This window comes from Drechmeria coniospora, chromosome 01, assembly GCF_001625195.1.
Source record: "Drechmeria coniospora strain ARSEF 6962 chromosome 01, whole genome shotgun sequence".
NCBI classification, from domain to species: domain Eukaryota; kingdom Fungi; phylum Ascomycota; class Sordariomycetes; order Hypocreales; family Ophiocordycipitaceae; genus Drechmeria; species Drechmeria coniospora.
In genome coordinates this window covers 2,848,338-2,869,800 of record NC_054389.1, presented here as the reverse complement: position 1 = coordinate 2,869,800, position 21,463 = coordinate 2,848,338, and the positions used below count along the sequence as shown (strand labels likewise).

Below are 21,463 nucleotides of genomic sequence, written 5' to 3'. Positions count from 1 at the left end.
GATGACTTGCATGGTTGGCCATCGTCGGAACCATTTTTGGGAGCGTTCCAGGAACTGAATTCGCAGCAGACCCATTTCAACGCGATGCAGATCGTCGCGAAAACTACCATCTCGTGCCCCGCTCACGGTTCCGCACATGGATAAAGCCTTCATGAATCTCCTGCTCGGACAGGTTGCGAAACGACGCAATACCTGCAGCACCCCGCAACAGTCCAAGGGTAAACCGGAATGTACACGTCCCGCAATGCAACGCATGTCAATGATGCGAGAAACTCTCCTTGGCACGGTTCTGACCGCTCAATCTCCATCGTTGGTATCCTCAACGGTAACAGCCCTCCCTTTCCCATTTCCAGATGGCATCAACCCTTCACGCTCTGTCGCTCTGCCCTCGATGCTGGGCTGGCGCGTAGCACCCACCGGAGTTTGATCTGTTGCCTCTCCAAGAAAATCGTCATGCGCCTCCAAAGACTGGGTTTGCGCAGTCTCCTTCTGCTCATTGCAGGACGCGCCATCGAACAACTGACTAGAGCCGCTTCCTGAATTAGACGCAGAAGGGCTCGGGTGTGCGGCTGTGGCAGAACCCGTCGTCGCTGAAAGCCGCGTTTCTTGTGAGCTATTCGCCACTGTTTCACCAATGGGCGCGGGAGGGACCACGGGTTCATCTGCTTGCCCGTGCAATTCATTGGCTTCGGAGGTTACCTGAGCCGTAGATTCGCTCACCATCTGATCCGCAGCCTGCATGTCCTGGTTCCGTGGGGCATTCTCTGATGTGTCAACTGGCCAGCTATGATTTGGCGCACCGTCGAGCCTCTGGAGGGGCATCAATGACCAGCCTGGTGGCAACGTCACACCATCGGGTAGATCTGGGCTGTCGGCAGGAATCGCCACCGTACTGGCGGGAGAAACACCGAAACGGGCCATGGGAGGGGAGCCTAGTTGCGGCGGCACGCCAGAAAACATGGGATAGCTGGTGTACTGGGGATGATTCGAGCTCGCAGTTGAAACCCGAGGGGGTTGGGGAAATGCATTGGTCCGAAACGGAGCCAAGGGTTGATGGAACTGGGCGGTTTGTAATGAATCTTGAGACTGCTGCCGACGCTGCTGAAGTCTTTGAAGCTCGGCCATGAGCAAATGGGTGACCTGAAGCTCTTGTTGGGCCAGCTGCAAGCGCTGCGTCTCAACTTGCACCATTTGCTCTGACTGCTGGATGAGACTGTTGATGCTCTGAAGATTGTCCGCCAAGGTTGGCTGATCGGAAGTCGTTGTTGAGGTGGGAGGTGCGGCAGCGTTACCAGCGAGTTGAGGCAAACCAAACTGCTGCGCAAGGTCTCTGACTTGTTGGCCATTGGCTGCGAAGCCCAGCCGGATAGGGCCTAGGTTGAACACTCGTGGTTGAGCCTCCGCCTGCGGGCGCTGCACACCATCGTTTTGCCTACCCTGGGCAGCCGGTGCTTGGTTATTGTTTTCTGGTGGATGCTCGCCACGAGGTTGTGGTGCACCACCAGCCAGTATTCGGAGGTTGCCACCTCGATTTTCGGGCGCCTGTCCGCGGTCGGCTGTTACAGGACTCCTGCAAGTAGGGCACACTTGTTGCCGTTCCAGCCAGCTCTTGAGGCAGCCGAGGTGTAGAATATGGCCGCATGGTAATTTCTTTGGCCGCACCCGGTCGATTGTGGTAGAGTTGTTCGCGGCATCCCATGGCCTCATTTCTTCGCGGCAGATGATGCATGTGTTCTCTGGGGCAAGATCCTCCGCAGTCGCATCAGGATATCGGTTCATCTCCTGGATGGCTCGCCTATATCTCAACAGAGCGTTTAATCTCTTGATAAAGTCTCGCGACGTCATGAATAAGTCTCTCATGATATGTATTGGCAGCCCGTAGAAAGTGAGTAGCATGACGAAAAAGGCGACGTAAATGCCGAGTTTGATCATGTCTGTAGCACTATCAGTTCTGAGCCGTATCAAGTTGGATGGGGGTGAATAAGACGAACCGGTGAGAAGATCCAACCATAACACCCATTCGCCTTTGGCGGCCCAACCAGGTACTTCGATGTCCATCTCATCGACATCATCCTCACTTGGAAGAGATTCCTGGTTCAGAGGCGTCTCTTCTCCAGAAGCAGCAGCCAGCTCTCGCTGGCTTATCATTGCATCTCTCTGCTCTCGGATTAGCTGAAGCCGTTCCTGAAGCCGCTTCTTTGTCTGCTTCTTTATGATGTTCTGTTCTACAAGAACCAAGATATACCGTGCTCCGGTTCTCCAAGAACAGGTGGCAAGCACTGCGAATTCGAACAGAAACATGACCATCATGTTTGGTCGTGCCTGTTGAATTACGCTGTGAATCGCGTAGCGGAGTATCCATATGTCATAGAGGAAGCTCATGGAGAGCGAGGTGCCGAGACGGAGATGGAAGAGTCTCGGGTTTGGTGGCGGTTGTTGCTCGAGAAATTCGACACGGCCATCGCCAATCCATCCCCAAACTTTGCCAGTAACAAGTGCCGTGAACATGACGAGAAACCAAGCTCCTATCTCTTCCCTAAATATGGTCATTGCGAGGCACGTTTCGGTGATGGCAAACCAAGCTCGTTCCGTAAGTTGCTCGACCTCGACTGCCCGAAGTGTGCCATAGCACAGCCGTGTCAAGCCATATATGAAGCTGCTGTAGAGCAATAGTGTGAAGTTTACCAAAGACTTGCAACAGTCAAGAGTCAGCAGGGTTATTCAACTCAGGGGGGGGTGGCAAGACGGGGAGAACGTACCAGCAGACAAAAGTTGCTCTGGGCGAGATAGACCATTGCCGAATAGAAGTTTGCCCGCTGGTAGAAGGCTCGGATAATAATGCCGCCTGTGAGGGCTGTCGAAACCTAAGTACGATTTGTCAGTGAGGTTTTCAGCTCTGGCGAGCTCAACTTTGGAGAGTTGAAAGCAGCGGGCAAGTCATACCCCCGCGTACCAGCCGAGCCGCATCTTGGGCATTAGAAGAAACTGCCGATTTTCAGAAAGAGATACAGGAGTAGGCCAACCCTACATCTCCATGTTCAAGGGGGGATCAGCGTCGAATGCAGAGTTGGATTGTGGATACGGGAATTTGGGTAGGATGATGCCACGGTTTTATCAGGTAAGCGGTCGATGACGCAGAAGACAGCATGTGGGTCGGCAGCAACCCATACCCCACCTTCACCTTCTGTTGATTTGAGCATCAACTGGAGTACTTTTACTCCGTCGTTTACTAAGTACAGTACTTGTACGGAGTACGCCTACAAGTACTGTACTTAATTAAGTATTACTTACCTAGTACCTACTTATGGTGCTTAACTGTCTGTCCTCGTACTGAGGATATTGTCGCCCTACCAAATACAGTGCATGTATTACTTTCGTTACTCCGTACTTGTATCTGTAGTACCAACACCAGGGGAGTCATAACGAAAGTGGCAGTGGGGCTCAATACCTAGTACTCCAAGATATGTCCTCCGATTCCCAGAATATCACGGTAGTTTTCCATCAATTTACCGAATATTACATGTGCAATTATGCTATTTTTGGACTTTTAATTGAGTACATTTATGTAAGGATATTTCTGAATACTGAAATTCCATTTCTACGATATTTAGCAAGTGAAGAATCTGGTTTTTTTTTCGCAGTATTGCGTTAGTAATCAAGTGATTAACTAAGTACATATCCACTTAAGCATCACTACACATGGTGGTGCTTGTACAGAGTATGTAGCGTGCCTAACGCAGACTGAATTACCTACATAATACCTACTCCGTATTACGTAGATTGATTACTTGTACAGATTGTGCTGCATAAATACATAGCTACACTTACTAGCGGCGTGTGCGTTGTCAATTTGTCCTCGGTTATTGCGTATTGTTTTTTACGACATTAGGTTTGGCCTGATGATCGCAAACTACTGTTAGGTAATACATACAATCTTTACGAGTACTGGCAACCATGTGGTCACCATCTCCCAATAGACCATAACGGATGAGGTTTGCCCGAACACTTCCGCCGAATCACCTCCTCTGGGCTCGACCATCCGTACGGGAGCGAGGACATCGAGCTTTGCCTTGCCAACGGGCTGCAAGATGGGCTTCGCCAGTGCGGTCGCCTCGGCTCTGCAAGGTACAAGAGCCGACAACAGACGTAGATACATATACAGCGCCATCCCATTGGGAGAAGCCGGGCATAACCGTGGACGGCAGCGCACATGGCGAGTCAGGCCACTCAAGGTGCTGGCTGCATTTGTGATAGCTGCCGCTGCCCTGTCTGTGGTCATCGCGTACCGGTATGTCTTCCAATTCTGGCCACATTGAAGACATCTGTACAGACAAATGCAGGCATGCGCGCGGGGCTACGAGGGAGCATGCGGACACCTCTTCCCAATCTTGGGGGCAGTATTCGCCCTTCTTCTCGGTCCCCTCGGCCATCGATGCGTCCACGCCTGATGGATGCGAGGTGACATTTGCCGCTGTCCTCTCCCGCCATGGCTCTCGATATCCCACGGCGAGCAAGGCAGAGGTCTATCGATTGCTGCTTGACCGGGTACAAAAATCTGTTTCCCGATATGCGAGAGGTTACGAGTTCATCGAGGACTTTGCGTTGGATCCTGGCGTTGACAGCATGACGTCGTATGGTGAGAACGAGCTGGTCGAGTCGGGAATCGCTTTTTACCAGCGCTACAAGTTGCTGGCTCGGGATTCAGATCCATTTGTCCGAGCATCTGGGTCCGACCGTGTCATTATGTCAGCCCAGAACTTCACCCAAGGCTTCTACAGAGCGCAGGGGAAAAGCTACGACGGCGCGCTGGAGAAAATTCTTGTCCTTCCCGAGGGAACTGACTTCAACAACACCCTGGACCACGGGACATGTCCCGCATTCGAGAATGGACCTAACTCAGCCCACGCCCGCGAGAAGCAGAAGGTGTGGGGGGATATATGGGCGACGCCCATCAGGGAGAGGCTGAATACCAAGCTACCTGGAGCTGGGTTGACGGTACAAGACACAATCTTTATGATGGACCTCTGTCCCTTCGACACCGTAGCTACTGCTGGCGCGACCATGTCGATGTTTTGTGGCCTTTTCTCCGCGGATGAATGGCATGGCTACGATTACTTTGGATCTCTGGGGAAATGGTATCAGCAAGGCAACGGAAGTCCCCTGGGTCCCACGCAAGGTGCTGGATATGCAAACGAGCTCATCGCACGGCTAACGGGGCAGGCTGTTCGAGACTCGACAACAACCAACTCTACACTCGACTCGTCACCCGAGACGTTTCCCCTGGACAGGAAGCTCTATGCCGACTTTAGCCACGACAACGCCATGGTGTCAGCATATGCTGCGCTGGGCTTGTACGGAAAGACGGACGATCTGCCCGTTACCTCCAAGCTCCCGCCGCTCAAGGCACATGGCTTCTCGGCGTCCTGGACCGTGCCGTTTGCGGGGCGCATGTACGTGGAGAAAATGCGGTGTGGGGGGGAGGGGGATGAGGAGCTGGTGAGAATTATCATCAACGATCGAGTCCAAGGCTTAGATGGCTGCGGTGCGGATCATCTGGGACGGTGCAAGCTGGGCGCTTTTGTCAAGAGCCTGTCATTTGCCCGAAGAGGTGGGCGGTGGAACGGGTGTTATTCCTAATTCACCCAGTGGGACACGATGAGAATATCAATTAAGTACGAGTAATACGAGCTCTTTCACACGGACGCTCCATACACGGGTGCATGCTGCACTGTGCATATTTGCACTTGTACAGTATGAAACGAACCTGAACCATCGTTTTCTGTTGTGTCGATGTTGACTGGACTGCATGATAATATCTTAACAAATCTTTCATGCGAACTCGTGCTAGTAGGTAGGATGAGTAGTAATATCTACTCGGTATTCCGTTCTATCTGTAGTATCAACATCAATCCACGTACAAAGATCCATGTACATGTACGTGTTTGCACTTATTGCTTCGCAATTCGGGGTCGAAGGCATCTCCATAGCTCCAGGGTAGCTTTGGGCTAAAAGCAACATCAGGTGTATTAATAATTGTACTCCGTACTGTACGGAGTACAGAGTACAGAATAATACTCCACACCCAGGTAGTAGGTAAGTACTACAGTATTACTTGCAAGTACTAGGTAATAGTTAGTAACCGTGACGGTAGGAACAGTCATTAGGCCAGCGCGCATGTAAGTAGGAGGGTGGTAATACAGAGTATTAGTATTAGGTCTTACTTACTACTACATGTACTCCTGCCTCTACGGAGTACATGTATGTTTATGTGTACCGATGTTCCCGTATACTGTACATGCACAACTACTGTACTTACGTGACATGTAAGTATGTAGTTGTACGGGAACCTTGCTTGTTGATAAACCATCGGCCAATGGAGTACCGCAACAAACGCACCTACTTACGTGTGCAGTACTTACTGATGGTACGTACCGTACATACATGTACGGAGTACTCCGTACTGGTAAAGTAACAATAACCACACAGTGAGCTAGGGGGTACTACAAACGGGGGCGGCATTACAAGCACTTGCATCCTCCATCACCAAGTGTATTTCGGAGGGAAATTATCACGTACTTACAATACGATCTGCAGTTGCCATAATCAATGACCTAAAGGCCGATGGTCACCCCGCTCCTGCTCCTGCATCGGACTCGACCCGTGGCCATTGCTCGAGCCCGTCGACACTCGCACAACTAGTTTCCACGCCGCCGCATCATGGTTTCCACAACCGGAGGCATCATCATTGCCGTTGTTGTTCTATCCGCCACCGCCGCGGTTGGATGGATCGTCTTCACCCAACTGCGTGCGCGTAGGTTAGGCGTGCGTTTCCCAACTCTGTCGTCCTTCTCCCGGGTGGCCCCCTCTGCTCCTCCTCTTCACCACACCGCTGGCAGCGCCGTGGCACCAGTGAACACGCTGACGCATCTATAGCTGCCGCCGCCGAGCCTCTCGTCGTATTTATTCTGGAAGAAGGGGGCAGAGAACGGATACGGAACCCCTCGCCCGGCCCCCGGCGGTATTGTCGGCTGGTTCAACGACCAGGTGCGCAAGTTCAAAAGCCGCAACAACCGCTCTGCGACGGGAGCCTACGAGCAACCCCTCAATGGCAGCGGCGGAGCGAATCGCGGGCGCCGCGGCTTCGGGCCGCTCGACCCAGACGAGGCGTGGGATGCGCGCGTCGGTCAAGAGGTAGGCGAATATGACTATTTCGAGGGACAAGAGCTCGGCCATGGTCCCGGACGATCTGAGTATGCTGGCGGGGGAAGCTACAATGCGAGCCCGACTGTGACGCCATCAGCCAAGTTCGATGAAGCGGGCCGAAGCCGCCTATCGACGAGAGAACCGGCCGACGCTCCCGCAGTACGGATGAACCCTTTCGGCGACGACGCTGCGTCTAGCCTGCGGGGCGTGAGCCCGCGGCCCATTGACGCAGCGGCGTCACAGAGACACTGACACTGTCGTTTCCCTCTATAGAGCCGGCAGAAGCTCGATCACATGGAGCTCCGTGATCCCCGGGAGAATTTCTAGGACGAGCATGCGGGGAAAGGCGTGCCGGTTGGGGCGGCCTCGAGCATCCGATACGTCGATTGTTGTATAACTCTTGCCACATTGAACTGTCGAGCCGCAGCCTGTCACGAAGATGTGCGCGCCGGTTGATCGACCACATGCAGCACGGCAGAAGCATGTGATTCCAACGCTGCATGAGCTGCTTGTGCGAACATTTGTTCCTTCATGTCTTGCGACGATTGAAAAGTCCTCACGTTTACATTTTTTTCCCCAACGCCACGTTCAACCAATAAATTGCGCGCATTCGCCTGTTCAGATTGGTCATCACTTTCCATCCTGTCTTGAGCTGAACGTCGTTGATTGACCAGGGCAAGCGGCATGAATAACCCACCTCAGTAACTCCATGTGTTCCCACCGACCTTACTTTACACCCAGTCTACTAAGTAATATATACTAGGGCGACCCTAACAGTCAGTAAGTAGGTACCCCAAGTACGGAGTACGTACCTCTTGAAAGCAGGGGACCGCAATCCCCCAGCCTATCCTACAACGTTATTACCTGCTCAGCCCCGACTTCCTCGATCTACTTACTTCATCGACCGTGCCGACCCTTCTGCTGAGCTGCAAGACTGCGAGAAATCACACTACCGAGGACAAGGCAACCATGGCGCAACCACTTGATCTCCAGGCCGTCCGCGACGAATTGGTCGCAGTAGCCTACGAGGCGGGCCACATGATTCTCGCCGCCAACCCTGCAGACATTGGCACTGATACAAAACTCAACTGTTCGTCATTTCCAAACTTGACCATATGGAGAATGAATGACCCGTATTGAGCTGAATGTTCGACACTCAGCCGTTGACATTGTCACCGATGTGGATAAAAGTGTCGAAAAGATGGTCTTGGCACGCTTGTCTGCTGCCTTCCCTTCCGTCGGCTTCATGGGTGAAGAATCCTATCTTCCCGGTATGAGGATAGGCCCTGAGCCGACCTTTGTCGTCGACCCAATCGATGGTGAGGACCACCTATCTGACCGCGCTTCGTTATCTCCAGGGCTAGCCATCGAGTCTGCCCGATTTGTGTGGGCGCATTTGACTGACACGAGGCGCAGGCACCACCAACTTTGTTCACTCCTTCCCCAACGCCTGCATCTCTCTCGGCCTTGCCATCAACCGCTCACCTGCCGTGGGCGTCATTTACAATCCCTGGCAGGATGTTCTATTCACCGCCATCCAGGAAGACGGCGCCTATATGACACGCTTCCGGGGAAGCACGCCACAGAAACTGCCGCTGGCCAAGATGCCGCGACCATTGGAGGGCCTGGGTGCCGCCCTAGTGGCCGTGGAATGGGGCTCGGACCGCTCTGGGCACAATTTTGAGCTCAAGGCTGACGTGTTCAAACAACTGGCTGCCAGCGGGGAGGACGGGGGTTCGATGGTCCATTCGCTACGGTCCATGGGTTCGGCGGCACTCAACCTGGCCGCCGTCGCCGCTGGCCAGCTGGATGCCTACTGGGAGGGCGGCTGCTGGGCCTGGGATGTCTGCGCCGGGTGGTGCATCCTCAAAGAGTCTGGCGGTATAATGGTGAGCGGCAACGCAGGCGACAACGGTCCCACCCTCGAGTCGAGGGTCTACTTAGCTGTGAGGGGGGCACCGAGCGGCCAGGATGAATTTGTAAAGGAATTTTTGAACGTTCTTGGGGATCGAAAAATGGACTATGCCGCCTAACGTCTCTGGTGAGCAAAGATGCACTCAAATCTTGCCCTCCCGCGTACACCATGTTTAGAGGGGAAGCAGGGGCCGGGCCGGGGGGTCAGCTAGCAAGTCTAGCATAGATACATTCGGCTCCACCGACGATGACGGCGGATATTATGTCAGGTGGTGAAAACACATTGATTCAAAGTTTCTCGACGGGAGTGGGTTTGGCCATAAGCTCGATCGCGCCGCTCTTGGACCTTGACACTGTCCTGCCATGTGGTGGTGCATTAGCACTGGTAGTGAAACAACTTCGCGAGACTCTTGGAAACCGGGATGGTTATGAGATCGACACACAAAAGCTCACGTTGAGGCCGACGTGTTTGGTATCGTGGATGGACGTCCAGTCGAACCGCCCGAGTAAAAAAACGCCAGCAGTTCTCTATCAAGAATTATCTTACGATGTCTCGCTTTTGGCTGCCTCCTTGGTATCGACCTTTTTGTGCGCCGGACCCTTTTCTCCCGCATCTTCCTCACGTGCTCGCTTTCCATTGGTGGCGGCTTCGTCCTTGCTCCCCTCGGTGGTAGACTGGATGCGAGGTTTGGCACTACATAAACCGTCAGTCCACGTGCCCCTCATGGGCAGGCCGAGGCCGAAGTTAGATCAACTTACTCCTTGAAATCGTCCTGGCGCTGCTGGCTGCCGTCGCCTCTGTCTCTGTCATTTCCGTCGCGGCCGCCCCGGAAGCCGCCTCGGCCCCTGCCGCCGCGGTCCCTGCCACCACGACCACGACCTCCACGGCTGCGACCACGGCCGTTGCCCCGATGCTCCTGAAACCCGTGCTTCTGGTCATTCTCGCGTCGCTTCTTCCAATCGTCGCCGTCTCGGGCCCCGCGATTATCTCTCTCGCGAAAGTTCCTTTTGTTGCTGGGATCCCGTCCTTCAAAAAATTTCCTCGGCGCGCTAGAGTTTGGCTCAAGCTTTCCTTGTCGGATGAGTTCGCTCTTTTCCTCGCAGTAACTTCGCTTAGACATGATCTTCAGCTCGTGAGACTTGTACGTAGGTGCCGGGTCCAGCGCGATGAATTTGTTCGCTTCGTCCTCATCAGGAAAGGTGACAAAGACGGAGCCCTTGAAGAGGCCTTCATTTGTCCGACGCAGCTTCAGCCCCCTGATCTCACCGAACTTGGCGAAGAAGCTCTCAAGATCGAACTGGGTGTTAGGGTTCTCATCACCGAAGCCCTTGACGTAGACCGTGGCCGCCTCAATCTTGGCCTTGTTCTCGCCAACCGGCTTGTAAGGAATCTTGCGCTTGACCACCTCCTCCCCAGCCTCCCCGGATATGTCAAGGAACTGGCTGTCGCGAAGAGCCGCGACGACAGCGCTGTACGGCTGAAAAACGCGCATGCGCTTAAAGGAGTGGATCTTGGCAAGGGGCATGGGCTTATTCGCCGTGCCCTCACATGTTTCCCACATGAACTTATCTTGTGGAAAGTTCCAGTCTCCAAAGTAGAATTCAACCTAGCACGAAAGCCGCTGTTAGTTCCCAAGTTTGCTTGCAAAATTCTCCAATGTAGTTCTTACCTGTTTGCGTATGACTGCGGGATCATCCGTGACCTCACGAGTGCTAGGGTCGAACTTGTTGTTACTGTTGTTGCGACGGGTGCCGTGGGATGTCGTCTTGTTCGTCTCGGTTTCAGCGGCGACAGTCTCCTCCGCGATGACAGCATTCTCCGCCGCAGACTCGGTCGTCTGCTCTACAGCTTGAGGTGTCTCGACAACATCAGCTGCCTTGGCATCACCGACAGGTTTGGTGGCGTCGGCCTCGCTCATCTTGTAGACGCGCCGGAGTGTAAGTTTTAGAGTCGTCGAAAGTAGTGCGACTGAAGATGACGAGATCGGAGATCGTGTACGTAGATAGGGTAGACTAGAACGAAGAGTGAGCAGGCAGGCCCGTCGGTAGCCATTTGTCACGCAGAGCAGAGTGTTCGTTCAAGAAAGGGAAACGGGAAATGGTGGCGGCGAGCGTGAACGACTACACAATCAACATCCGGTGGATGTGCAAGCGTTTTCGGCTTAAAAAAGGACTGCAATGCAAGGCGGCACGGATATCCATTGACTCTTACCTGAGGTAGCGACTTCGTCTTCTGCGAAAAGAGGCCCTGAAAGAGCAAAACTGATCCAAGGCTATGGTTCGTCTTGGTTGCGTTTGTAGGGGATTCAGTACGCAGATGGGGTGAAAAAGACATAAATTCTGCCACAGAAAGCTCAAAAAAATCTCGTGGTCCTCACCGCCTGCGGATCAGGTCCACCGCCTCCGCTTCCGGCTTATCCAGCATGGAAGCGGGCCGGGTACGTTGGCGCGCATATACTGCAAGTACTTACTGCAGGTCCTGAAGCAAGTACGGAGAACGGAGTACACTTTTACGAGTAATAAGTCTTCACCATTCGGAGTACAGTACAAATACTAAGCAATACAACATAAGTACGAGTACATGTACTTACAATTATAAGTATCTACTTAAGTAAGTGCTCTCTCTCAAGTACGACTACGAAGTATGGATTGCTCCGTACATGTTGACGTAATTATTCGGTTTGTGCTCCGTACGGAGATTGTGGATTCTTCCTGCTTACTGCATCACATGTACTCCGTACGGAGTACTTAAGTACTTGTACTCTGTAGTTACAGTACAGCTACTAGGTAAGTAATTAATACTCCGTACTCCGTCGAAATTGCACTTGTAAGTAAGTACGGAGTAAGTAAGTACTCGCACGGAACCTAAGCCCCATACCGTGCGGCATACCATATTACAAGTACAGCTGTACTCCGTACTACAGTATGTACTGTAAGTATGTACGGAGTACACCTACAACTACTGTAAGTAAGTAGGTGTACATACATGTACAGTAGTACTCCGTAGCGTAACAGTGTTTCAGCGGTTGGCCTCCCCGTACCGCCCTCCCTTCTCCTCGCACCACTTTGCCTCGGAGCGCGCAGCTTCCAGCTCACCAACCACCAACAAATGCCCGCCTTCCACGAATGGCTTTTGGGAGCCGTGGCCGTTCCCGGTAGGCTCCAACAACACGCCAGACAGTTTTTGTGACCTGGTCAAGACATCAGACCCCGAGCATGATAATGCGACGGGCGGGGAGCCTCCTTGGTGTTCTGGCCTCTCTCGGCCAGAGGCCACGGGTCGTCCGCCCACTGTTAATGAGCCGTTCTCTGGCCACCTCCCGGCACACAACCCCTCGGCGTGGTAGCTCAATACCTGTCGCCATTATCACCAGCGGCCTCTTCATCTGGTGGCTGTACCCTTCTGGCGACTTTGCACAACTCTCGGACCAAGGCGAGGGCGGGAAGTTGCCCAACACTAAGCAAGCCGTCCAGCGCGAACGGCTCGATCAGCTCGGCGACGGCGACGACGACGGCGAATATGTTCAGGATACAGACAAGCTTGCATGGATCAGCTTTTCCCAACGCTTCGAATCACTCTCGCTCACGACTGATCTGGAATGGTCGGCCTTGTCGGACAAACTAGTGGGATACATCCTCCCCGAGTGGTCCAAGCTCATTCCGGGTTTCATGCGGAAGCTTCAACGTGAACTTTCCATGTCACCGGGCTCGCTGGCCGATGAGATATGGCACGAGGCCCACGACCCAAACATCAACCCTGAAATCCGATACGCGGCCGAGGTTCGTGTGTCGTCTGAGCTTTGCGACGAAGAAAAGGAGTACCTCTCCAGAAGACGGAGGGTGGTAAAGGTTGCCCTGGCCAAGTATCTTGGCCTGGACGAACATGATATACACCCCGATGATGTTCCAACCATTGCCATATGCGGTTCTGGAGGCGGCTTGCGGGCCCTGGTCGCTGGCACCGGGTCCCTTCATGCCGCCGAGCAGGACGGACTCTTCGACTGTGTTACCTATACAGCCGGAGTGAGCGGCTCCTGCTGGCTCCAAGCTCTTTACCACTCTTCCTTTGCGGGGAGTTTCGGCGCTGTCCTTGAACACCTGAAAGCTCGCGCTTCCACGCACATTGCGTACCCACCCGTTGCTTTCTCCTCCCTAACGTCGATGCCAACAAGCAAGTCTCTCCTGTGCGGCTTGGTAGAGAAGCTCAAAGGCGACGCCACGTCGAGCTTTGGCCTCGTAGATATCTATGGCCTCCTCCTAGGCGCCAGATATCTGGTGCCTAAGGGTGAGCTTGGGGTCAATGATCGAGACTTCAAGCTCTCAAATCAGAGGGAGTACGTCAATCTTGGGCAACGCCCGCTGCCCGTGTATACCGCTGTACGACACGAGATCCCCGCCCCCAACGACAATGCCGCAGGGCCGCCCGGGGAAACAGAAGAGGAGGCTAAGGGGAAGACTTGGTTTCAGTGGTTCGAGGTCACACCATACGAGTTCTTTTGCGAGGAGTTTGGCGCCGGAATCCCTACCTGGGCAATGGGGAGAAAGTTCAAAGATGGAAAAGACCTGCCACCTGAGCATGGTTTTCATCTACCCGAGATTCGCGTCCCGCTCCTGATGGGCGTCTTTGGCAGTGCATTTTGCGCTACTCTCAGCCATTACTACAAAGAAATCAGGCCCCTTGTTCAGAGCCTGGCCGGATTCGGCGCCGTCGACGAGGTCGTCTTCAGCAGAGACGAAGATCTGGTCAAAGTTCATCCCGTCGACCCTGCTACCATTCCCAACTTTGCGTATCGCATGAATGGGAAGTTGGCCAAGACTGCTCCTGAAAGCATCTATGACCTAGAGTACATTCAACTCATGGACGCGGGAATGTCGAACAACCTACCCATCTACCCCCTCCTTCGCCCCGGCCGGGATGTCGACGTAATCATTGCCTTTGACGCGTCGGCAGACATCAAGTCTGATAATTGGCTTTCTGTCGCTGACGGATATGCTCGCCAGCGCGGCGTCAAGGGCTGGCCCGTAGGAATCGGTTGGCCGAAGCCGGAGGACACGATTGAGGATACCAAAGCGCAATTGGCCGATGCCGAAGCTGATACGGCACGAGAGGCACAGCGAAAAGTGCAGGATGCCAAGCTCAATCAGCAAGCGCTGCGAACGAGAGCGGGAGGCGTGTCGAAAGATATCTCCAGCAAGGATGAAGACGCCAGGTTCGCCCCGGGCGACTGTTTGGCTGGTGGCTTGGGCTACTGCACCGTCTGGGTTGGCACAACGCAAGAGAGGTCGTCCGAGCCGCCACCCCGGTCCAAGGCAATCACAGATGCCACCAGCACGTGGGAATTGATGCAGCCCGATGCCGGCATCACTGTCGTGTACCTCCCGTTCCTGTCGAACAAGAAGGTGACGGACGTCTCTCCCGGCACAACCCAGTTCCTAAGCACGTGGAACTTTGTTTACACCCCTGAGCAGATAGACAGCGTCGTACGGCTTGCGCAGGCCAACTACGACGAAGGTAAGGAGCAGATTCGAGCCACCATCCGTGCCGTCTATGAGCGCAAGAAACAGCTCCGCGAAAGGACAGAGGAGCAGATGCAGGAGAAGAGTGTGCATAAGTGGGCGGCGCGCACGCTTCTCGACGTGAATGACCACTTCAGCTGAGGCTGCGCGTTCAGGGGAGCGACCAGATTAATGCGAGCATCGTTTGTGCCATGGCATCAAAATTCTGGCCCCCGAGTTTAAGCGGCTTATATTCCACACATGCACACTCCCTCCCCCCCTCTCCTTTTCTCTCACGTAACATGCAGTAGCCATGGATGCCCCATTCGCAAGAAAAACACGGCCACAAAACATTGTACATCGTACACAGTTATACAATTATACAATGAGGGGATTTCTACCCCATCTCTTCAGATTATCTCTCCAATATCAATGTGAGGCGCCTTCCAAGGCTTTGCACCCTCCTCCATCATGTCACTGGGCACACGCGCCTTGTTTCCTGGGCTGTATAGGTACCACGCTTTCAAGGCCGCCATCGAAGCTGATCGCCGCGCAACGTCTAGGCTCGGGCCGGCACCTTCTCCTAGCTTGTTCTTGCCGCTATATATGCCGACGACGTAGACAGGTGTCCGCGATAGTCGGCCTGTCTCGCTTTCTAAGCGGGCCAGGGGCGCCTCGAATCCTTCACGCGCACAGAGCATGGCAAGCTCACGCGTTGGCAACTTGAATTCGAACAGTGCCGACGGATCGATTTGCCGGGACAGAATGTGCGACGTGACGAAGGACTTGGCAGCTTCACACCCGCAGTGGCTGTATATTGAGCCGACAACGGCCTGGACAAAGGACCCGAAAGCTTCGTTTTGCATGTGGTGGATTCCCTCGTCGTCGTGGGCTGGCGCCTTCACCGTATCGCCAAAATCGTCGTCCAGGACAACTCGGCTGCTGAGGCCACGACGGTACGAGGCATTTCTTTGCGTCTCGGATCGGACATATCCCCACCGCGTATTCACCACTTGCTCGCCGTCCGGCTTCCATTGCAGCAAGCCCGGGTCCACCTCCTCGCCAGGCGCGGCTGCTGCATCAACACCCCACCGGCGAGCGAGCTGCTGGAGTGACTCCTGGCCAGCATACGCCCTTAGAGCTTCGTAGAGGATAGACATTGGCAGTCGTGGCCACTTGCAGATGAGATATTCGAGGACATGGAAGTTGATGATGGCGCTGCCAAGGAACGCGAGGCTGCTGTTGTTGAAGCAGGCATTGGGGTCGGCCGAAGAGGTGATGAGAGCTCTCGCCAGTGTCTGCAAGGGGATCTTGCTAGCGAGAGAGAGTCGGGCGTGTAAGGCGGCGAGTTTGGCGGAGTGTACGGCACTTTGGTGTCGAGGTGACAGGGAAGGCCCGGTTCCCTCCAGCCCGGTCCCGAGATCGTTGGCGACATCCGGTACGGCGACTGCGGATGACGATTGGCAGCGAATGACATTGGGAAAGGGCCGGCTAGCGGCAGCAGGCGAAATGAGTGAAGCTCCCGGGCGAGCGTGGAGCAGTTGCCCTCGCCATAGTGATGACCGTATCCGCTTCATGAGATCAAAGAAAAGACGACCTATTTTGAACCGAACCGAACTCGGCGCGCACACTCGGGTACGATTAAACCTTACGGTGACGAAAGTCGGGCTGTATCGTGTCGCTCGCCGAGAAGGTGCTCAATTGAATGGGCGTATCTCCCCGTCGACTGGAAAAAGTTCTCGTTGAATAAATGGTCTTGTCGAGTGAGCACTTTCTCCAAGGAGCAGTTGGCCTGGCGCGACGTGGCGGAACATTTTCGGCCCGTGCCGGCTGGATCCATCTTGTGCTGCCGCTCGAACTGGAAGGGGAGAGCGCCTTCGACTATACAATCATTTGTCCGACGCAATTGCGCAACAGGCGCCTCCTCTGCTGAAAATTTCATCAAAATGGTGAGCAAGAGACTCTGCGATAAAGCGAATAAAGCGACATGTACTAATAGTTCTATCTATAGGGCGGCGGTGGAAAAATCCCGTATGTCGCATCGCGCCGATCGAATTCCGTACCATTCCCTCGAGCTTCCTAACGACGGGTCGTCAATACAGGTATCCCAAGCACGTCTGGTCACCTTCTGGTGGCTGGTACGCTCAGCCTGCAAATTGGAGGGCCAATACCTTCATCGCGGGCGCCATGCTAGTCGGCATCGTGGCCGTGACTTGGAAGTTCAGCGCCGAACGAGAGGTGTGGGCGCGCAAGCCGGAACCTTGGGGATGGTATCCTAGCCGATAGTACGCAAATCTTTGGCAACCTTTCCCTCACAAAAATTAACCGGGAGCTCGTTTACTAATGGCTTTCCCAGCTGGTCAAAGCAATTGATAGAGTGGGACCGAGAGGACCGGCAAGCAAAGGGAACGAAAGAGTGACAAAACCATGATCAACATGTGCATATACTTGTCTTGACAATTCGAATTTGGGTTGGATTGCAGTGCCTGCCTGCCGCATGGGTGCCACGCTCGAGCCGGCGCTTGAAGCTAAGCATGCTCAGCACCTCAGCATTATCGTTGTCGAGAGGCTGCCGCAGGAGATTCGACCAGAGCGGTTTGTGGATAGATGCTATCTATTGTGTCCACGTCACTCCCTCCGATCCCAGCTCTGACGAATGGCGGCGCAACTGTTTAGGTGTCCAGGCCTGGATCAAGTGGAGGGGTCCTCCGGCCCTGCTGCGTGACCTGCCGAATGAATCAACAAACTTCCCCTCGGCAGCTCCTGTTTCTCGTACGGATGCTTCGCTCGTTGCAAGTGATAGCGTGATTTTTTATCTTTCATAAGCACCCAGATCCTGCAAAAGCTTGTGAAGATGCGAGTACAGTTTGAGGATACTTGGCCTTGGTCAGTTGCGGCTTGAAACGTGTCTATGGTGCTTGTTCATACCTGCTGGAGACATGAGGATAGCACGAGTAAGGATTATTACATACTTTAAGTTTACCATGACAATTCAATCGATATCAGTAAAGGGATAACTATGTCACTATACATTTTGTAAACAAGAACCGGCCGGCCATTACAATGATGTGATGAACTCGCAAAAAATATTTGTCACAAATCTGCTCATATTGTAAATTTGCCGGCGCCAATACTATTTAATGCCAACTATTAATATGTGCAATTCATCCAAACTTTCAAATACTATTTACAGTAGAAGAAGTACGGAGTACTGTAAGTAAGCATCATAAAGCACTATTATTATAATCTACTTAGTACGGAGTACTTAAGTACTAGTTGAGAGTTACGTGTTACTTGATCTGAATCATGTGACCTGCGTCTTGTAAGTACTGTACTGCAAGTACTGAAGTACTGCACAATCAAAGGGTGTACTTTAAATACAGACAGATACCGTGATTTGACAAGAACTTGCACCTCGTACTGCGAAACGATTAGTTCGCACAACTGAAGGAGAAAATAAAACACTGAGCCATATGGCAGCAGTTTGACAGCATGAATATGATACTTGCGATCTCGTAGCTGGTTCACTCCTCATTGTCAAGGCTTCGATTGATTCCTGACGCATCAGGAAACTAGCCAATTAGTGCCCCGAAGTCATGGTCCCAGTGACCAACCAGCCAGTTGGTTTGTGACTGACGTTTGTGTCACACCAACCCAACAAGAGCAGCAAGCGCAAGCGCTGACAAACGTTCTGGTACGAGCAGGTTCTAAAACGAGCCCAGCTGGACAGCCGGCAGCCGTAAACCTAATGATCCGCCAATGTCCATCTCCTTTTTTCTTTCCTTCCCTCTTTCCTTCTTCGCTTCGTTCGTCCTCACATCATCCATCTTCTTTGCATGCCTCTTTGACAATAGATTGGAAATTAAGGCAAGCAGGCACAACTCGTACACGAACTCTCCTCAAAACCATATCTTTAGTCGGCTTCTCGGCTGCGATACAGATTGGCCAGTCAGAACCTTAGTTGCCCAACCTATTCCGTAGGTGCCCTGTCTGACTATTCTGTCTATTAGAAGCCCGCTCGCCATCTGTTCTCTGTCTCGGTGGCGTGCACTTTTCACTGACGGCAGGTAAATCTAGCTGCCAGCTACTGGGGCCTCCCGTACCTCCTCCTCACTTCGCCCAGCAGCTCGACGCACCTGCATGCCCTCTCAGTTGGCCATATACCCGAATCGGATACGAATACCTTGCCTCGCTCCTGTCCCCACGTTTGGCCAGTTCTTTTGTTCCCGTGGCTTCCTCTCGGCGATGCCGTAGACGCGGGGCTTTTGCCTGCTTCTATCAGCTGTGCCGCTGTCGTGGTACACTACACGCATCAGATTGTCAGGACCCCTGGCATCCAATCACCCTTGCGTCCCGCGCTACCTGAGGCGTGGTGTTAGCTATTTGCCGCGGACATTGTATTCTGAACGCTTCCCCTGGCATACAGACTCAGATGTCATCTGGCGACGCACACCCCGACGGTGTGCTTGTGTACTGCCATGCCTGCTCTCACGAGTGGCTTGAGCACGAACATGGACTAAAATGCCCCGAATGTGACGGCGATATCACGGAAATTGTATGTCCGACCGCCTTGTTCCCGCACTGCGTCTTGAAGGTTTGCGTACCGACCTGACCGATGCCAATACAGATTGATGCCGACAATGACCCTCGTGAAATGATGGATAATACGGCGGGCCTGATGTCTTCGGGACAAACCGGCATTTCCAGTGAAGACATGAATTCAGATCCCGATGAAGCTGACATCGACGAACACATGGGGCCACACGGCTTCGTTCATCATCAGAGCGTCAGAGCCGGCCCCCAAATTGTTAACCATCACGACCCAGACATTACAACGGTGCTCGATCGCTTCTATGAAATGATTGAGGGCTTTGGCCAGCCTCAGACAGTGACTCATCAGGGATCGCCTAGCCACGATGGACAGGTCCCTCCCTCGCGTCCTCACATTTGGCCTCAAGTTCATCGCACAACCTTCACATCCGGCTCCTTTGGAGGGGGAGCGGCCTCGGTCACCATCTTTTCGAGCCCGATCCAAACAGGAGTTGCCGAGCATGCTCACGACGCACATGCCGGAGATCCTTTTCAGTCGTAAGTACTGGCCAGCGAACGTTTCTACCCCCTGGCGCTTCCTCAACCAGACCCCATCCGAGGACTTCAACGACTGATAATGATTCGGCTCAGAATCTTTTCCAGTGTTATTCGAGAATTGGGTCCGCCAACTGGTGGCCAGATGGGCGGTCCTGCACCGAACTTCGCAAGGGGGCTGCAAGAAATAATGAGCTTGTTCAATCCTGCCAATGCCGTGGCTGGTGATGCCGTCTATTCCCAAGAGGCACTGGACCGCATAATTACACAGTTGATGGAGGCCACCCCGCGCTCGAATGGAGCCCCTCCCGCCTCGAACGAAGCCCTCGAGTCTCTAGATCGTCGACCCGTGGATGAAAGCATGGTCAAGGGGGAGTGCGAGTCGCAGTGCATCATCTGCCTTGAAATCGTCAACGTTGGAGACATGGCAGTCTTTCTGCGCTGCAAGCATTGGTTCCACGAGGACTGCGTCGTTTCTTGGCTGAGGGAGCACAATACCTGCCCGATCTGCAGGACCGCCATTGAGACCCACGGTGATGGTGTCAACAACAACGCCCTACCGGGCGGCGTAGGCGGCAGATTTGTCGCGGGAGACTCTGGACCACGGTCGGCCGCTCCTGATGGCTCTTCGTTGTCTGGTCCGAGTTCAGCTGGCCCGTCAGGAACTTCCACAGGGCTCAGGGCGAGCTTTGGCTGGTTCACAAGACAGGACGGCGTATCGCCCAGTGCACCAGGCGACGATGCATCTCGAACGACTATTGGACCCGTTTCCGCCCAGCTTGACGACGCGCTTCGTACAGTCTCAGCCATTCAAGAAAGCGTGGGCAGGGAAAGGGGCCGAGAGGTACCGAACGAATACGGCGCTTCACGGCCGGAGAGACGATCGTCTGTCTCGCCGACGAGTCCTAGGCAGACGGCACCGGCGGAGTATGGTGCCCGAATGAGGCAGAGAAGTCCCTCGGAGAGTCGCCGACTCGCAACAGCAGAACAAGGCTCTGCCCAACAATCGAGCCCGGGCCCCTTCCACTGGCTACGAGGCCGAATATCCGGAGACAGAAACTCTCGACAGGGCTCATCCAGCAATGAGGGGCAAAACTAGGTGCCCCTAGGTGCCCCAGTTGCAACTCGACGTTTTCGTCACCCGGGCAGGACCCTAGGTAGATGCGCAGCATCAGCGATACGCGACGGGATGGCCGAAGATGGCCGAATGGGTATGACTGATACTTGGGCGCATGGATTTTTGACATTGTCGATATCACTAGTGGCACCAAAGATTGGGCATAGAGCACAGAGCTCGGCGGATACTGTGAGTTGACCAGCATCGGCTTGTCGAACAAATTGACACAAGTTTCATTTGATCGGGATGCTTTTCAGAGATAGATAGGCACCTGTGGACAGACGAGTAGCAGGCCGTCGGGGTACTCATGCATATTTGATGACTGGTTCGGATTTCAGAACCATTCTTGCAGGTCTGACGAAGGTTTTATGATGATAAAAACGACATTGCTATATATGAACAATATATACAAGTGAATGAAAATGAACAGCCCATAATGATCAGAAACCCCATTACTCTACCACGGCTCCAACGCCCTCCGAGGTATCTCCATTAATATAGCTAGCTGGTATGAAGGCAAACCCGAAATTAAAGTGCACATCATCTCCTTCCATGCTTGCATCCATCATCACGGGTTGGGTCATATTCAACGTTAGTTGTATCGTTGGGTATCCAGGGTTATCGCCAAAACCATCATGGCTCCACCGC

The 21,463-nt window shown here is 53.6% G+C and overlaps 8 protein-coding genes across 8 annotated transcripts; 5 read left to right on the top strand and 3 right to left on the bottom strand.

Moving 5' to 3' along the window:
- Window positions 1–297: 297 nt before the first annotated feature.
- Window positions 298–2,967, bottom strand: DCS_00769 (uncharacterized protein; the record flags this gene model as incomplete). Its single annotated transcript, XM_040798105.1, has 5 exons — window positions 298–1,542; window positions 1,663–1,934; window positions 1,992–2,691; window positions 2,760–2,864; window positions 2,944–2,967. The coding sequence occupies 5 exons, from the start codon at window positions 2,965–2,967 to the stop codon at window positions 298–300; spliced, it is 2,346 nt and encodes a 781-aa protein (XP_040658988.1).
- A 1,121-nt stretch (window positions 2,968–4,088) lies between these two features.
- On the top strand, window positions 4,089–5,637 carry DCS_00768 (histidine acid phosphatase; the record flags this gene model as incomplete). Its single annotated transcript, XM_040798104.1, has 2 exons — window positions 4,089–4,288; window positions 4,341–5,637. 2 exons carry the CDS (start codon window positions 4,089–4,091, stop codon window positions 5,635–5,637), a joined length of 1,497 nt encoding a protein of 498 aa, XP_040658987.1.
- Window positions 5,638–6,717: 1,080 nt separating this feature from the next.
- On the top strand, window positions 6,718–7,530 carry DCS_00767 (uncharacterized protein; the record flags this gene model as incomplete). The annotated part of the gene is made up of 3 exons (XM_040798103.1): window positions 6,718–6,822; window positions 6,934–7,410; window positions 7,477–7,530. 3 exons carry the CDS (start codon window positions 6,718–6,720, stop codon window positions 7,528–7,530), a joined length of 636 nt encoding a protein of 211 aa, XP_040658986.1.
- A 642-nt stretch (window positions 7,531–8,172) lies between these two features.
- Window positions 8,173–9,236, top strand: DCS_00766 (uncharacterized protein; the record flags this gene model as incomplete). Its single annotated transcript, XM_040798102.1, has 3 exons — window positions 8,173–8,293; window positions 8,364–8,522; window positions 8,620–9,236. The coding sequence occupies 3 exons, from the start codon at window positions 8,173–8,175 to the stop codon at window positions 9,234–9,236; spliced, it is 897 nt and encodes a 298-aa protein (XP_040658985.1).
- A 424-nt stretch (window positions 9,237–9,660) lies between these two features.
- DCS_00765 (RNA-binding La domain protein) lies at window positions 9,661–11,036 on the bottom strand (the record flags this gene model as incomplete). Its single annotated transcript, XM_040798101.1, has 3 exons — window positions 9,661–9,811; window positions 9,877–10,724; window positions 10,788–11,036. 3 exons carry the CDS (start codon window positions 11,034–11,036, stop codon window positions 9,661–9,663), a joined length of 1,248 nt encoding a protein of 415 aa, XP_040658984.1.
- Window positions 11,037–12,333: 1,297 nt separating this feature from the next.
- Window positions 12,334–14,775, top strand: DCS_00764 (cytosolic phospholipase A2 zeta; the record flags this gene model as incomplete). Its single annotated transcript, XM_040798100.1, has 1 exon — window positions 12,334–14,775. The coding sequence occupies one exon, from the start codon at window positions 12,334–12,336 to the stop codon at window positions 14,773–14,775; it is 2,442 nt and encodes an 813-aa protein (XP_040658983.1).
- A 248-nt stretch (window positions 14,776–15,023) lies between these two features.
- On the bottom strand, window positions 15,024–16,190 carry DCS_00763 (60S ribosomal protein L3; the record flags this gene model as incomplete). Its single annotated transcript, XM_040798099.1, has 1 exon — window positions 15,024–16,190. One exon carries the CDS (start codon window positions 16,188–16,190, stop codon window positions 15,024–15,026), a length of 1,167 nt encoding a protein of 388 aa, XP_040658982.1.
- Window positions 16,191–19,045: 2,855 nt separating this feature from the next.
- On the top strand, window positions 19,046–20,797 carry DCS_00762 (zinc finger domain-containing protein; the record flags this gene model as incomplete). Its single annotated transcript, XM_040798098.1, has 3 exons — window positions 19,046–19,168; window positions 19,241–19,701; window positions 19,795–20,797. 3 exons carry the CDS (start codon window positions 19,046–19,048, stop codon window positions 20,795–20,797), a joined length of 1,587 nt encoding a protein of 528 aa, XP_040658981.1.
- Between the last annotated feature and the right edge of the window lie 666 nt (window positions 20,798–21,463).